Here is a 17,344-nt window from a genome sequence, read left to right on the forward strand (position 1 = left end):
GGAGTCACAGCGTTAGGCCACAGCACCTCTATCAGTATTTGGTCAGTATTTTTTCTCAGGAGTGGGAGCCAAAACCAGGTGAGGAACAATCAGAGAAAAGGTATAATAGAAACAAGTCACCAATTCTGCATTTATCACCCACTCCTGGTTTTGGCTTCCACGCCTAACCGAATACTGATGAAATACTGATAGTGGGGCCGTGGCCTAAAACAGTGACCAGATGGAGAAAAGCTGCAGTGTAAAGCATGGGAAGAGACCGTACTGCAACCTGGGCCTCTGATGACAGATGAGATGGGGGTTTGGGATGACCTTAGACTCGGACAATGCAGACAATCAGGAGTTATAGCTGTCCAAATGGAGCAGTGCTGCAGTGTAAAACATAGGAGGGCTATTGCTTGCGCCTATGATGAAACAGAAGGTAGATTATAGGCTATCCTAGACTCCCAACAGACAATGTAGCTAAGCTGGAGCCGCTGATTGCAGTTGCTCTATTGAAGCAGAGCTGCAGTGTACAGCATGGGAGGGATTGTGCTCTAGCCAAGCACAGGTGGATTTCAGACCACCTTAGACTCCAATAGACAATGCAGCTGAACTAGAGTCAGTAGTCTCAAACCTGCAGCTGACCAGCTGTTGTACAACTCCCACCATGCTGAACAGATGCCCGGGCCAGAGCTCTGCCATATAGAAACTTTGATGAGTGAAGGAGCAAGACCGACGCGCGTTCCTGGCTGCCGAGGGATAGATGTACAGAGCGAGACGACATGAAAGGACGTGGTGATGGAGCAGACGTTCCCCACCGTCTACACTCCTCCCATCAGATATCTGCATCCGCCGCCTTTTATGTGGAAATGTCGTCTTGAAGTCGCCGTGTAGAAGTTGATTCTGTGTCGGAGGCTCGGATTCCTTTTTATGTGGGAACTTCTAAGCGTCTTTCTTCTGGCGGATGTTACAGGCGCGTACGTACATCTGTGTGCGGCGCCGGTCTCATTCCATCATATGCAGGAGATAAACTGCTTTACTGCACTGCGAGGTATGGATAATGCCAGACCCCGCTGTAATCCCCCCACGTACCCTCATGGATTGCCTCTTCGTAGAGCCCCCAGGCCAGTGGCTCTCATCTCAGGGATGCTGGGAGTGGTAGTCTCACAGTCAATGGAGGGGCACAGCTGAAACACGAGGAGCTATTTGGTGTTTAACAAAAAAAAAAAAAAGTGAACGTGCCCCCACACATTACAAAGGGACAGACGAAGCAGCATCACTCTCAGCCTCCGGCCAGTACAGTGTACAGATATGGGTAGTAGTGCCGCACACAGTCAGTCATACTCCTGACCCAGTCAATTAGGACACGCTCCAAACTGGAGGCGATGGCAGAAAACTGACACGAGGCCATGATGGAACGTCACCATCTGCTCGTCTGGCAGGAGCCCCCCTATTTACTACGCTGATCCATGTTGTTGCTGCACGGCCCTCACAACACATGCTGAATGCGGTTGGAGCTGGACTGCAGACTGGCAGCGGAGGGCGCGATGCATTGTTGTTGGACCAGGTCCTGGGTGCCAGGTTGGCGCGGTTTCTGCCATTATGAAGTGGCTACTTTTTAATGATGCAAACACATGGCCAGAGAGACGAGCCAGGTCTAAATGGCAGATGGCACGGAAGTCACATCAAGGAGGGCATGGCAGGCAATGCAAAGACCGGTAGAGTCCACAACGCCCCGTCCTCAGTGCCCAGTCCAGGACACCAGAGCTCAGCAGACCACTGGTGCAAAGATGGGCAACAACAGGTCCTCCATGACATGTCAGATGCTGTAGAGCCCCACAACACCCGCCTCGGGCACTGCAGGGCATCACAACAAGCACTCCACTGGCTGCAGCTCCTCATAATAAACACCTCGGCCACTGCAGCACTTCTTATTATACATACATTTTAACCTCCCCATATAATGCTCTCAGGAGGGTTGCGCTAGCACAGGCCAGTCTTCTTACTGATGACACAGACGCTCGCAGCTCCGCTCTCATAGAATCTCCCTTTATTCACCTTTCTGACAATCACAAGGAAACGTAGAAAAGTATCGTATAAATAAAAAGCAAAACACTGACGCACAGGAACATTAGGTATTTCCATTGAGCCAACGTATGGGAGAGCGACGGGCCCAGAGAAGCGGTCATGTCTCCCCTAGCAATCAGACAGCTATACTATTGGCTGCTATGGACGACGCACATAGCATTGGCCACCTGTGTTTTTATCCTGTACTCGGCTGATCGCCTCATTACAAAATATAGACTGAGAAACGCAGGAAAAGGGTCCTAAAATATAAAGGGGGTCTCCCCCCAACACATTATTTTTGTACAAAAAAAATAGAAAGTACTGCCGGGCCTGGGTAATCAGGGACAAACTGGTTGCTATGGATGTGCTCCCTGACAACCACTGTAGCTGCTCATGTATCCATAGCAACCAATCCTTTCCAGGAGTTTCCTTAAGATAGTGCTCCTCCAGGACTTGATGGGACAGACCACCCCCCAATAAAAAAAAAAACCTAAGTAAAAAAAAAAAATCACACTAGTCTACAGTCTTCTGGAAGGACTCAAAGGTTTTTACCCCTCACAAGATAAAGTGCGTCCTGTATCGACGTCAGCAAATGAGAACCGTGGCCCTGGTGTCAGACGACGGTGGCTAGCTTACAAGTAAAATAGACTACAGCGATATAGCAACAGTTCAATAATAAATAAATCACATTATAGCACAAAGATGAGGGCAGAGCGGGCGAGCAGCCAGGGTGCACGGGGCAGGCCAGCCACCGATACTGGCATGGGCTCCGCTACGTCCCCAGTTTGGTCCCTCATTGTTACATAGTCACCATCCTCCTAATATGGCACGGCCGCCCGGCCCTCAAAGACAGACAGCTGTAAACACCTCTGCTGAAATACTCTGTGCTGCAGAGGAAGGCTTGTCGAAGCTGTACCGGGTCCTTCTCTCCAACCTCAAATACGTTCATCTCCTCCACAGCAAGCGACCAGTAAGAATGAAGAGTTTAGAGTGGAGTTTCGTTGTCACGTGACTTCTCCCGTAACGAACCGCATCACGATAACGTCACATGTCTGAGCGGAGAGAAGTGCTAAAAAACCGGAGAGTCGCAGAGTGTGCAGGGGCCTTTCAGTAAGCGCTTAATCCACTCCAGGTCTGGAAAAGAAGATGCAAAGATGTCAGGAAGATAGTGGGATAATGGGCAGACTACAGAGAGAAGAGGATCCGGGGATGATGGACGGGGGTCGAGAGAGGGAGAGAGAGGATCCGGGGATCATGGACGGGGGTCGAGAGAGGATCCGGGGATCATGGACGGCAGAGGGACAGAGAGAGAATTCATGGATGATGGGGGAGAGGGAGAGGGAGAGGGAGGGGGAGGGGGAGAGGGAGAGGGAGAGAGAAGGATAAGGGGAAGATGGGAGGGGTCTACAGAAAGAGGAGGATGAGGGGATGATGGGGGGGGTCTACAGAGAAGAGAATGAGGGAATGATTGGGGGGGGTCTAAAGAGAGGAGGATGAGGGAATGATGGAAGGAGTCTACAGAGAGAGGAGGATGAGGGGGGTTAAGGAGGGGGTCTACAGAGAGGAGGATCAGGGGGATGATGGAAGGTGTCTACAGAGAGAGGAGGATCAGGGGATGATGGAAGGGGTCTACAGAGAGGAGGATCAGGGGGGTTAAGGAAGGGGTCTACAGAGAGGAGGATCAGGGGGATGATGGAAGGGGTCTACAGAGAGAGGAGGATCAGGGGGATGATGGAAGGGGTCTACAGAGAGAGGAGGATCAGGGGGATGATGGAAGGGGTCTACAGAGAGAGGAGGATCAGGGGATGATGGAAGGGGTCTACAGAGAGAGGAGGATCAGGGGATGGGCGTCTACACCTTCAGAAGTAATACAGAGGAGGATCAGTGAATGGGGATCTACACATGTAAAAATACTAAATGGAAAATTAGAATCTATTTCTGCAGTCAGCCACCGACTCATTAGAATTGCCGTTTTGTAATCCAGTCTTAAAAGGGAATCTGTCAGCAGGTTTTTGCTATGTAATCTGAAGACAGCATGAGGTAGGGGTTAAAACACCGATTGCTGCCTCTCTTATCCAGCTCCAAGGTTTTGTTTGCTTACAGTGATTGTTTTATCAGCAGTGGCTTATCATTCCTGTGACTAGCTGGTCCTGTGAGCCCTGGTCTGACACCCCCTCCTGTGATAAGCACCTCACTGTCTATGGACTTTGTACACTCAGAGCCTGGTGTGGGTGGGGTCAGCTGTGGTGTGGGCGGGGTCAGCTTTCTCAGCTCTGCTTCATTCTAAATCTAAAAGCTCTGGTTGGGCCAGAACGGCTGCACCCAGTGATCGAAGTGATACATCGCTGGATTCAGCTTCTCTTTACCTGCATTATCTGAAATAGAAAAAAACTGCTGACAGATTCCCTTTAATCAAAGGTGCATTAGAGTCAGATGCGCCAAATTCATTAGGAGGTTCATGCTTCTTAATGATCTTGGTGCTTCTTACAACTGACGTGCACCTCCACCAACAATGTTGCTGCAAGCAGGGGCTGCCGTACATTTCTAGAGTAATTTAATTTGACGGACGGGCTTTGCCACGCCCCAGCTCTGCCCACTTTAGAGGAGCTGGCCCGAAACTAGAGTAAAACACTCAACATTTTTCAGCAACTTTAAGTTGCACAAAAAAAAATTGACATTATCAAAGAGCTATAATCCAGAAAACTGGCGGAAACCTTAATCAAACACCTGTGGATTGAAGGTTATGTACAAAGCATGCTCCTCTGTGGTGCATTCTGGGAATTGTAGTGCTTACTGTACACCCCGTATGATAATCTGATGTAACTCTGATTGGAGCATTGAGACAAGCCCGCGGGTGCAGTTATATAATCCTGGACCAGCACGTATGCCCATGCTCTGGCCTCGCACACAATTATATCATGGCTCCGTTCTGTGCAGAGCTCTAATATGGAGGCTACGGTGCATATGATGTGATATGCAGAACATCCACATGCTACAGTGTACACGGTGAGACATTCCCACATCACGTACATCCAATATTTGCAAAACTTGTTCATATTCCCCTAAATCCGGCATGCCGCTACAAGATCGCGACCAGCGGGCTTTACCTTCTGGGACGGGATGCCTCGCGATACTGTCATGCAGTAAGCACTTCCGGTACTCCAGAGTCTGGCACGCCTGGTAGGTCAGGAAACACCTAGAATGACAGAGTCAAGACATGAGGATAACATTGATTAAAAGGGTCTATAAACACACAGTGCCACCCAATAAAGAGGATATGCCATCACATGATCCTGGGAGGGAGGAGGTCTAACCTCTCGGACCCCAACTGATCCTTAGAAGAGAATTGGGCCCATTCTAAGTGAGGAGCGAACAACAACACGTCCCTGAAATGTCTCCTTTATTGTCAGAATCGCGGAGGATTGTCCCCCACCAATCAGTGTTGGCATCATTATGTAGTCCTGAGTTTCCTTCATTCTCGGGATCAGTAGGGGTCCCAGAGGTCAGACCTCACTGTAGAGTGAAGATATCATCCAGCGATCTGCCATCACCAATCCAATAAAAGAAGCTACACTGTGATATAAATCTTGCATCAATTCTGCATCCTTATAGACTAACAGCAGCCTGTAGACAACAATAAACACCTCCATTCTTTACACTGCAGGCTGCAACCAGAAAACAATATTATAAAGCGATTTTTTTCTGGCTATTTTATAGAATATCATCCGATACAATATAGCGGGGCTGACACTGGCCATTACCTCTGCCACAGGTGCCCGTTCGGGCACAGGGCCTTCTTACTGTCCGTGAAAGGTAAAACCTCTTTACACAAGCTGCAGTACTCTGGGAACGTCTGCTTGTTCATCTTCTTCTCCACATGTCCAATGAGGACCTGCAGGGGTTAAATGTTACAAAAAGAAAAACGGTCAGAACATTGAAGTCTCACCTTTTGTTAAATGGCTGATAACAGAGAGAACTGTTTATTCCACTACTGAAATTTGCTTATTTAGAAATAAAATTAAATAAAATTAAAGAGTAAAGGTAACATGGAGAAGTGTAGCTAGGTGGCGCACCTGTGCAGTCCGATCCTCGCTGTCCTTGTTGGCCATGAGATAGGCACAGACACCTCGTGTAGGGATGGTTGTATACTCTGTGACCCCTGTGTGTAGATAGACCTCCCCCAGGACATGCTTCATGTGCTCCCGAGTCAGATGTGCCTCCACAGCATCGATCTTCTGCTGGATCTCCTGCAGACCGTCTGCCGGAGTACAACCCCCATCAGGCTCTGCCGAGTCTCTGCCGCTTTTGCTGGGGCTGCCCTGAATCACCTGCCCTTCCTGCTCCTCAGCCAAGATGCTCTCTACCTCCTCTGCCTTTGACACTTTGGACTCTTTGGGGCTCGGCTTCCACACCACCTCTGAGGAGGACTTCTTGAAGCACTGGTACCAAATTCTCAGAAGGAAAAGGCGGAACCTCCAGAAGTACAAGGGTCCGCCCTCCATCTTTTTATCCAGAGCGTCCATCAAGAATTGGGGGACGATCTTGTCCTTCAAGACCTTCCATCGCACCAGATCCGTTAGATCCATCTGCCGGAAGAAGTTCTGGCTGGAGGATTCAAGGAGCTGAGCAGCCGCTTCCTCAAAGGTCTTGAGAGCCACAAAATTGACCTGAAAGTTCTTGATGACCGGATGGATGCCGTTGTTGATACCCTCTGACGTGACGCAAGCCAGGTAGGCGCCGTACGGGCTGATGGCAATACCGTGACACTTCACCGCGCCAAACATGTCCGACAGCTTTATGAGCTGGTTCTCGAATTTCAGAGCCACGTTGGTGAAGATGGGGATGAGCTGCTGAACCTTCCCGTCTATAGAGCAGGTATAAATGGTGCCGTTTTGCCGATCCACCACCATGGACACAATCGGCAAGGAGTGGAGTCCGGTCACGTGGGAATTGTGAACGTTCAGGCCGGCTTTGGATATTAACAGTAAGCACCAGAAGACGTAGGATCCGCGAGCCGCCACCACCAGGCTGCAGCTGCACTTCTGGTAGGGGTGATAGAGCGCGATGCACTTGATACTGTGCACCGGCAGGCGGTCAGCGTCCTGCCACAGGACGACGGGCTGCCGTAAAGTAAAATACCCCTTCACAGCCTTTAGGTTGACCGGGATGATTTTCACAGGACCTAGGGTGCTTCCGATGATCAGCCCGCTCATTTTTCGGCTGCTGTGCTCGTACTCCCACCAGGCCAGGACACTGGGGGACTGGATCCCGGAGGAGATGGTGCTGCAGGAGATAATGGAGGAGCTGTCCTTTATGGGCAGCTGGAATTGCCACACAGCAACGTCGCCGTTTTCAAAGAGAACGCCCAGAAGCACGGTGCCCACGTCCCGGCAGGTATTGTTTTCTAGTATCTCTTGGGTGGTACATATGCCTGACCACTCCATCCTCACTGGAGTCTGCATACGGTGCCGCCGCTCAAACTCCGCAAAGTCTGCCAAGTCAGCAGCCTTGTCCACTTCCGTTATCACGTAGTCGCTCTGAGCCAGGCGATCACCGTACATGTCGGTCAGGTCCGCCAGCTGTATCCATTGAAGGCGGTCAAAATTGGCGCTGATGGTAAGCCGGTTGTCCAAGGTCAGGAGCGCCAAGAGGCACCTACCATTGGCATCGCAACCCACGGGGGACCAGCAGGCGTACTTGTAGCCCTGCAGAGCCGGCAGCGCCTTTCCTTCCGGGTTGAATACCCTGTCCAGCATGAACTTCTGACTGACCGAGGGGTCATTGGATCTGGCAAACTTTGCCCGGCATGCCTCCACGTCTTTTGGCGACCCAATCTGTAAAGAAAAAAAGAGCGCTGTTATTATTATTATTTATTATTATAGCGCCATTTATTCCATGGCGCTTTACATGTGAAAAAGGGGTATAATACAAGAACAATTACAATAATCTTGAACACAATGTGACAGCGACTGGTACAGGAGGAGCGAGGACCCTGCCCGCGAGGGCTCACAATCTACAAGGGATGGGTGAGGATACAGTAGGTGGGGGTAGAGCTGGTCGTCCAGCGTTATGGTGGAGCGGTGGTTACTGCAGGTTGTAGGCTTGTCGGAAGAGGTGGGTCTTCAGGTTCCTTTTGAAGGTTTCCAAGGTAGGCGAGAGTCTGATACGTTGGGGTAGAGCGTTCCAGAGTAGGGGGGAAGCACGGGAGAAATCTTGTATGCGATTGTGGGAGGAGGAGATAAGACGGGAGTAGAGCAGGAGATCTTGTGAGGATCGGAGGTTGCGTGCGGGTATGTAACGGGAGACTAGGTCACAGATGTATGGAGGAGACAAGTTGTGAATGGCTTTGTATGTCATGATTAGGGTTTTGAACTGGAGTCTCTGAGCAATGGGGAGCCAGTGAAGAGATTGACAGAGAGGAGAGGCCGGGGAATAGCGGGGGGACAGGTTGATTAGTCGAGCAGCAGAGTTTAGGATAGATTGGAGGGGTGCGAGAGTGTTAGAGGGGAGGCCACAGAGCAGGAGGTTGCAGTAGTCAAGGCGGGAGATTCATGGTTGAGGAATGTGCGGATCCGGGAGATATTTTTGAGTTGGAGTCGGCAGGAAGTGGAAAGGGCTTGGATATGTGGTTTGAAGGAGAGTTCAGAGTCCAGGGTTACCCCAAGGCAGCGAGCTTGAGGGACTGGGGAGAGTGGGCAGCCATTGACGTTGATAGATAGGTCAGTTGGGGGGGTTGAATGAGATGGCGGAAAGATGATGAATTCTGTTTTGTCCATGTTAAGTTTTAGAAATCTGGCAGAGAAAAAGGATGAAATAGTGGACAGACAATGTGAGATTTTGGTTAGTAAGGAGGTGATATCGGGTCCAGAGAGGTAGATCTGTGTGTCATCAGCATAGAGGTGATAATGAAAGCCATGAGACTCTAAGAGCTGTCCCAGGCCGAAGGTGTAGATGGAGAAGAGCAGGGGTCCTAGAACTGAACCTTGGGGGACACCGACAGATAGGGGGTGAGATGAGGAGGTGGTGTGTGAGTGGGAGACACTGAATGTCCGGTCTGTTAGGTATGAGGAGATCCAGGATAGGGCCAAGTCTGTGATGCCGATAGATGAGAGAGTCTGTAGTAAGAGGGAATGGTCCACTGTGTCAAAGGCAGATGACAGGTCTAGGAGGAGGAGAACAGAGTAGTGTCGCTTAGATTTGGAGGTTAGTAGGTCGTTGGTGACTTTAGTCAGTGCAGTTTCAGTAGAATGGTGCGGTCGGAAACCAGATTGTAGGCGGTCAAAGAGGGAGCAGGCCCTGACTGCCAGGGATGTTACCAGTCACCCCTTCTCCGCCCCTGACCACCAGAAATGTTACCAGTCACCCCTTCTCCGCCCCTGACAGCCAGTGATGTTACCAGTCACCCATTCTCCGCCCCTGACAGCCAGTGATGTTACCAGTCACCCCTTCTCCGCCCCTGACAGCCAGTGATGTTACCAGTCACCCCTTCTCCGTCCCTGACCGCCAGGGATGTCACCAGTCACCCCTTCTCCGCCCCTGACCACCAGAAATGTTACCAGTCACCCCTTCTCCGTCCCTGACCGCCAGGGATGTTACCAGTCGCCACTTCTCCGCCCTAGACCACCAGGCTGGACTGTGGAGTCGGTAAGCCAAACATACGATTCCTCAATTCTCACGACTCCGACTCCCTCATACACGGCTCATGTTTAAGTGATAAATTTACTGTAGCACAGATTCTTCTCAGCTAAAAGTCTAGACCCTTAGATCAGGAATAGGACAGACATTTATAGGACATTTGATAACTTTCCCAAATTCTTATGAAAAAATATTCCCCACAAACTGCATTGAACTACTGTACCCAATTTATTATATATTTTAAGAGTTGGAGTCGGTCCATTTTATACCGACTCCACCAAAATGGGCACCGACTCAGACTCCACAGCCCTGCCGCCAGGGATGTTACCAGTCACCCCTTCTCCGCCCTAGATCGCCAGGGATGTTACCAGTCACCCCTTCTCCGCCCTAGACCGCCAGGGATGTTACCAGTCACCCCTTCTCCGCCCTAGACCGCCAGGGATGTTACCAGTCACCCCTTCTCCGCCCTAGACCGCCAGGGATGTTACCAGTCACCCCTTCTCCGCCACAGACCGCCAGGGATGTTACCAGTCACCCCTTCTCCGCCCTAGACCGCCAGGGATGTTACCAGTCACCCCTTCTCCGCCCTAGACCGCCAGGGATGTTACCAGTCACCCCTTCTCCGCCCTAGACCGCCAGGGATGTTACCAGTCACCCCTTCTCCGCCCTAGACCGCCAGGGATGTTACCAGTCACCCCTTCTCCGCCCTAGACCGCCAGGGATGTTACCAGTCACCCCTTCTCCGCCCTAGACCGCCAGGGATGTTACCAGTCACCCCTTCTCCGCCCTAGACCGCCAGGGATGTTACCAGTCACCCCTTCTCCGCCACAGACCGCCAGGGATGTTACCAGTCACCCCTTCTCCGCCACAGACCGCCAGGGATGTTACCAGTCACCCCTTCTCCGCCACAGACCGCCAGGGATGTTACCAGTCACCCCTTCTCCGCCACAGACCACCAGGGATGTTACCAGTCACCCCTTCTCCGCCCTAGACCGCCAGGGATGTTACCAGTCACCCCTTCTCCGCCCTAGACCGCCAGGGATGTTACCAGTCACCCCTTCTCCGCCAGGGATGTTACCAGTCACCCCTTCTCCGCCCTAGACCGCCAGGGATGTTACCAGTCACCCCTTCTCCGCCCTAGATCGCCAGGGATGTTACCAGTCACCCCTTCTCCGCCCTAGATCGCCAGGGATGTTACCAGTCACCCCTTCTCCGCCCTAGACCGCCAGGGATGTTACCAGTCACCCCTTCTCTGCCCTAGACCGCCAGGGATGTTATCAGTCACCCCTTCTCCGCCCTAGATCGCCAGGGATGTTACCAGTCACCCCTTTATAGACCAACCATCAGAAACAATATCATCAAAGAGGTTATCTGGGCAAAGGGTTCTCATTACCTGATGGTTGGATTCAGTAAAGAAAAATAAATCACAGTCACAGCAGTCCCCCTCCTGGATCGAGCACAGGCTGCTCTGTCATAGCACCGCTGCAGCATGTCATAGGCTGCAGAGGTCTGGTCACTGAGTCATTTAAGCTGCAAGTCAAAAGAAAAACATCCAATGATGTGCTGTACAAGTCACCTCACCGCTGCACCCCATCACATGCTGCAGCGGTCTGGCAGCTGGGTGAATGGTGCAGTCATCTCTTCGCTGCAGGCCCCTCCTGCGGGTGGCTGTGATTTGTTTAGTTAAGGTTACAGAGTCCAGCCCCAAGGAACGAGCATCAGTTTTGGGCCACTCTGCTGACAGTCACTGCTCGGCTCCAGCCGCCCCCAGCACAGACCGGGGGCACTGCGCTCACCTACCCGGAGGACGCGGGTCTTCTGCGGGGCGGGCACACAGGTGCGGTGCAGGGACAGCTGGGGACCTCCGCTGTGGATGTCACACACCTGCTCCAGCACCGACACGTTACTGCTGGTGCACACCGCCAGCCGGTGATCCTCCGACCACGACAGCGGCTCCAGCCCAGTCACCGGGTGCAGCAGCCTCACCGCCGGCTCCCGCTTGGTGACCGTGAAGTGAAAGCTCGGACGCGGCTCCTGCTCCGCATCCGGCGGCGGCTGGGCTACTGACATCTTCACCCGTTACTGTCTATACAGGGCGACGTCATCACTACGCGACAAGCATTGAGCCAGGACCCAGCCGCCATGGAGACAGGACTGCCCGCGCATGCGCCTGTCAGCATATCATTGTTAATGGCAATGCGCGCTCACATGGAAGGAGCTTTCCATAGTAACCAATCAGATTCTTTCTTTTACATTTGCAGCACTGGGTAATCTATGAAAGCTGCAATTTCATTGACTGTTGGGTTACTATGAATGGAGTAATCTAGTTGCTATGGACAACACCTGTTAATAGCAGCAAATATGAGCACACCGTGTGTTTATAAAATGTCCCCAAATGATAACTGTTTCTCGCAGGCTACAGATCTGACATGTCATACGTGTAGCCGAGAAATAGTACTGTCACAAACGGTGACATTCTATGCAGATACCATCAGGACATACTGCTGACCCCGATTACTAAAACCTAACATGAATAAAACAGAATTCATCATCTTTCCCCCATCTCACTCAACCCCCCCAATCTGATCTATCCATCAACGTCAATGGCTGCCCACTCTCCCCAGTCCCGCATGCCCGCTGCCTCGGGGTAACTCTGGACTCTGAACTCTCCTTCAAACAACATATCAAACCCCTTTCCACTTCCTGCCGACTCCAACTCAAAAATATCTCCTGGATCCGCACATTCCTCAACCACGAATCTGCAAAAACACTAGTGCACGCCCTCATCATCTCCCGCCTCGACTACTGCAACCTCCTGCTCTGCGGCCTCTTTTCTAACACTCTCGCACCCCTCCAATCTATCCTAAACTCTGCTGCCCAACTAATCCACCTGTCCCCCCGCTATTCCCCGGCCTCTCCTCTCTGTCAATCCCTTCACTGGCTCCCCATTGCCCAGAGACTCCAGTTCAAAACCCTAACCATGGCATACAAAGCCATCCACAACCTGTCTCCTCCATATATCTCTGACCTAGTCTCCCGTTACATACCTGCACGCAACCTCAGATCCTCACAAAATCTCCTTCTCTACTCCCCTCTTATCTCCTCCTCCCACAATCGCATACAAGATTTCTCCCGTGCTTCCCCCCTACTCTGGAACTCTCTACCCCAACACATCAGAGTCTCGTCTACCATGAAAACCTTCAAAAGGAACCTGAAGACCCACCTCTTCCGACAAGCCTACAACCTGCAGTAACCACCGCTCCACCATACCACTGCACTGCTCTACCCTCACCTACTGTATCCTCACCCATCCCCTGTAGATTGTGAGCCCTCGCAGGCAGGGTCCTCGCTCCTCCTGTACCAGTCGCCGTCACATTTTGTTAAAGATTATTGTAATTGTTTTTGTATGTATACCCCCTTTCACATGTAAAGCGCCATGGAATAAATGGCGCTATAATAATAAATAATAGTAATAATAATAATAGAAGTTTTCCAAATCCGGGAATGCCCCGATGAATCCAGGACTGAGGGATCCCAATGGATCCCAGTGATGAAATTGGGTCAGGCACGTTCTGTCACAGTATCATCCATCATTTTACCAGCCAAAATCTCCGATGAAGCCTCCAGCTTAATGTGAACAGGGAATCAGATTAGGTGGTTGTCTGGCAACAGAACCCGCAGATGGACACGTGACCACCCCAGGCCTTTATATAATTATAAGATGTGTTGTATGACATATTACTACACGCTTACATACTTCAAATATGTTGACGGGGCAGCCATGATCTCAAAGACAGGACACTAAATCTAGCTGATTTATAATACTAGCAATCATATAATACCGCCAGGGTCCCTAATAATATCACTCCTGCTCCTATTCAGTATTGCACAACATATACAGATACCGTTTCGAGCCGTACGCATCAGTCTCGCGGAGGCCATTTTCTTGAAGTCCTGTATTCATTCAATGCTATGGTCGTCTACAACAAAATGGCGCCGTCAGCGGGGACACTGTGGTGTGTTCTCAGTGTCTGCTGGATCACAGGCGAGGCGTTGTACAGTGTCACTGTTTGGATCAGGCTGCAGACAGGCATTGTGGGGCAGCCCTTCTGGGGCCTTCCTGTGCTCACACGTGTGTCTGGCCTCTGTGTGCACGGTGTCCTGTTAGTGGAGCGGCAGAGGTATGGGCGAGCACGGGTTAATCCTTAATATTTCTGAGGCTCCTGTGAAATCCTACAAGAATGTGCAAAAATCCCAGCCTGCGGGGAAGTGGGTGAGTGCAGCACAGGGGGGGCATTGTGGTCCTGTACTGGCTGTGTGTGTCAGTGCTCACTGCCGCATTGACATTCTATTCCAGGGCTGCGTTCTGCTGGGACACTCGGTTAGTTTTCTCTGAATGGAGCTATGATACAGTGTGCCTTTATTTTGTGCACCAAGCAGACATTTTTCATTGATACCTTTTGTTTGGAATACATAGAAACGTTTTTACCTTTAATTTAAATTTTCTAGAGGCAACAACAAAAAAAACGCAATTCTGACATTTTTGTTACAGTTCGTTCTGGTTAGCGAGCTTTGTATTTTGATAGTGTGGATTTTTACGGATATGATGATATCACATGGATTTTTTTAATGGGGAAAATTATTATTTTTTTGTTTCCTTTGATGCTTCTTGTTCTGTATATTGCAATATGGCATATGGACTAGACGACAGTCTACGAAGCCGCGCGGCAGGCCGGGCCTCACCGCAGGCTGCCATTACCACCCATCAGCCTCTGGTGCAGGTGCTCCCCAGCGATCGCACCATTTAAATGCTGCTGTCAGTGATCCACCATGGCATGTAAATGGTTAAACCGCTGCAATCGTAAATAAGTCCGGTGTCTGCTGTTACAGCAAGATGGCGGCATCTCCTTGGGGTCTGGTACGATTTGACCCTCGGTCCTCAAAAATCACAGACCTGTGAACAGCTATAATGGGTACTCCTTCTAGCGGAGGAAACCCCATTATCTAGATGTGAGTCCTTGAAGGCTTTCCCCTTTACATGGCTGATACCATAGAGCAATACATTGTTTTCTTGTCTTCTCGCTTGAAATGGCTGAGAAAAATTGCATCCAAAAGGGAGAAACGACTTTGGTGCTTTGTGCCAATTTAAAGGGCTTTTATCAGTTAGGTATGTGATAGAAGCGGGATGTGTGGGGTCCTTTCCTATCAGAGGTAGAAAGCGTCATTAACTATTGCTTATCACAGCGGAGGGTTTGTGACATTGTGCTCTGGACAATCCTCTGCCAGCTGATTAGTTTGTTACAAATGTATCAGTTTGTCTTTGGTGTTAATAATAATAATCAGTCTCTTCTTTCGTCGGCAGCAGAAATTTAAGGCTTTAAAAAGAAAAAAGTCCGAAGATGCCAGTGAAGCGCCTCCTCCACCAAAACGGCCGGCGCCTCCTCCGTCCCCGAAACTCCACGGTAAGAAAGCAAAAGCCGATGTCTCCCCCAGGAAGGTCCAGGCCGGAAGGAGCGAGGAGCACCCGAAGGGGGGAAGGCCTTCCATCAAGACGTCATCCCTGTTCAAGAACAATCCGGAGCTTCCCGACATCGAGAGGTCAGTGTCCATCTGACAAGCTAAGCTGGTCTACAGGGGATGTGTGAAAGGTGAAAATCATGGCTGCCGCATCCTGAAACCGCACAACGTCACTGGAGCTGATCTACAATGCTGCAAACGACCTTTGGGCCAAAGTGGCACTGTTTCTGGAGTAAAGCTGCCATATTTTCTACTTTTATAAAGCCCTTTTAAAGGGAACCTGCAGATATGGGGTTAATCTGGAGGCTGATGGCGTTACTAACCTGCCGAACGCTGCGGAGAGAAAATAAACTTTATTCTCCCCGGCAGCATTCGGGTTCAGTCACCGCTCTGAGTATAGAGAGACAAGTTCCCTTTAACTGTCTTGTGACGTGATATCACTTGGTATCAGACGATGACATTATTGGGGTTCATTAGCTGTGGTTCACGTCAAGGTTTTGTAACGAAGGTCTGCAGTCACTGTGTGTGAGCGCTGTCAGTATTCTCTGGTACAGGCGGCGAGACCATAAGTATGTGATTTGCATACTCCCGGCCATATTTCGACTAGATGTGCACGGCCTCGCTCAGTACACTTGTATTCAGAGAGGTCACACAGGATTCTCAAGTCTACAGTCACTCTGTCACTTTAGTGATAAAGCTGGAGAAACACTATAAGCAGCAACCACAATATAGATGATAAATGTGTGATCACTGTGGGGTCTGATTGCTGAGATTCCTACTGATCATAAAAATGGGGCTTCGAAAGTCCCCTGTGCAAATGGAAAGATAGCTCTCATGCAGGACCACCCCTCTATTAACTCTCTAAGGTACTGTGATCGCATGTGCACACTGCCGCTCCCATAGGAGTGAGTGGAGCTGGGGCTCGCTGCCACTCCCATAGAACTGAGTGAAAAGCTGGGGTCGCACATGCACACAGGGGACTTAGGGACTCCCGTTCTCAGGATCACTGGGGGTCCTAGCTGTATATTCTCCCACCATGAGACCTAGAAATCCAGACTGGACTTTTTCCTTCTCTAGATCGGAAGTGAAGCAGGTACAGGAAAAAGTCTTCTCCTCCGATTCCTTCTCCGAGCTCGGACTGCACCCACATCTGGTAAGTGAACAGGTTATAGCTGAGCGTGCGCTATAAGTCTGTGCCTGATTGTGCAGCCCCGGCTCCTGGGTCTTAGTGGGGAAGCTGCTTCAATGACCTGATAAAGGAGAATTCTTTTGTATTATTTGCTTGTCCACATGCTACACCACATTACTTCTATAGTGGGCGCTACAGGAGAAATGTGTGGCTCCTGCAGCATCCCCTGATGTTACCAGTAGATTGCCAATGGGCTCTCATTTAGGTGGAACAACCCCTTTAAATTACAAATTCAGCTCTGCTACATCTGCATTGACTGAAATTTATATTGTTTCAAGAGATCATAACCACCCCCCCCCCCCCCTTTTTTTTTTTTTTTCCTCCCTTTAAGATGGCCACTCTCACAGACGTCTTGGAAATGAGCAGGATGACCAGGTGAGTCTGCACTGTATTATGTTATGTTTTTGTTGTTTCCCTTTGGACAAACCTTTTAGGTATTGGGTTATCAGAAGATAGGAGATCATGATGTAAACACTGAATGCGTTGCTGTTCCTTTAAATTTTAAAGAGACGCGCCTCATGATTAGATAGTTGGCTCTTCTGAATTATCAAACTTCCTGTGGGCTGGATGACAGATAAAAGGCAGGGGAATAATGTTGCAGAGGGTGCTAACTGGCCCATGACGCACGGTCCATAGCTGTGATGTCATGCGCTGCTCATGCCGGCACCCGAAGTCAGCTGCCGGCTACAGGAGAGGACGTGGCGTGGAGGAAGGTGAGAATAATCGTTTAGGTTTTTTTAAAATGTGCTGGAAAAGAACAGTTGGGAGGACATTATACCAGGATGGGGGAAAATGTTATAGCATGGGGCCTAGGGTTGGGGGGAATATTATTACTGGAAGGGGACATAGGGCGAATACATATGTCTTTATAGGATCTACAACGCTACAAGGGCCCATACATCTGATCAACATGCTGGTGGGGGCCCAGGTCCAAATTTTGCATCGGGACACATCTTT

The 17,344-nt window shown here is 50.3% G+C and overlaps 2 protein-coding genes across 4 annotated transcripts in view; one reads left to right on the forward strand and one right to left on the reverse strand.

Annotated features, from left to right (window-relative positions):
* Positions 1–2,007: 2,007 nt before the first annotated feature.
* On the reverse strand, positions 2,008–13,714 carry GTF3C4 (general transcription factor IIIC subunit 4). 2 transcript variants are annotated; one of them, XM_073640659.1, is made up of 5 exons: positions 13,587–13,714; positions 6,120–7,880; positions 5,808–5,938; positions 5,154–5,242; positions 2,008–3,180 (listed from the first exon to the last, which is right to left on the reverse strand). In XM_073640659.1, the coding sequence occupies exons 2-5, from the start codon at positions 7,800–7,802 to the stop codon at positions 3,116–3,118; spliced, it is 1,968 nt and encodes a 655-aa protein (XP_073496760.1). In that variant the 5' UTR covers positions 7,803–7,880; positions 13,587–13,714; the 3' UTR covers positions 2,008–3,115. The 2 variants fall into 2 exon arrangements, with proteins under 2 accessions (XP_073496760.1, XP_073496758.1); XM_073640657.1 differs by lacking the exon at positions 13,587–13,714 and adding an exon at positions 11,482–11,858.
* A 3-nt stretch (positions 13,715–13,717) lies between these two features.
* Positions 13,718–17,344, forward strand: part of DDX31 (DEAD-box helicase 31) — a 30,912-nt gene continuing 27,285 nt past the window's right edge. The window contains exons 1-4 of one of the 2 annotated variants that reach the window (XM_073640660.1): positions 13,718–13,954; positions 15,044–15,279; positions 16,276–16,351; positions 16,719–16,762. In XM_073640660.1, coding sequence (XP_073496761.1) covers positions 13,865–13,954; positions 15,044–15,279; positions 16,276–16,351; positions 16,719–16,762 — 446 coding nt within the window. In that variant the 5' untranslated portion in view covers positions 13,718–13,864. The remainder of the gene's footprint in view (positions 13,955–15,043; positions 15,280–16,275; positions 16,352–16,718; positions 16,763–17,344) is intronic. The other variant, XM_073640661.1, reaches the window with a different exon arrangement.

This window comes from Phyllobates terribilis, unplaced genomic scaffold, assembly GCF_046119375.1.
Source record: "Phyllobates terribilis strain yellow unplaced genomic scaffold, ASM4611937v1 Scaffold_7__3_contigs__length_470593459, whole genome shotgun sequence".
Taxonomy (NCBI): Eukaryota; Metazoa; Chordata; class Amphibia; order Anura; family Dendrobatidae; genus Phyllobates; species Phyllobates terribilis.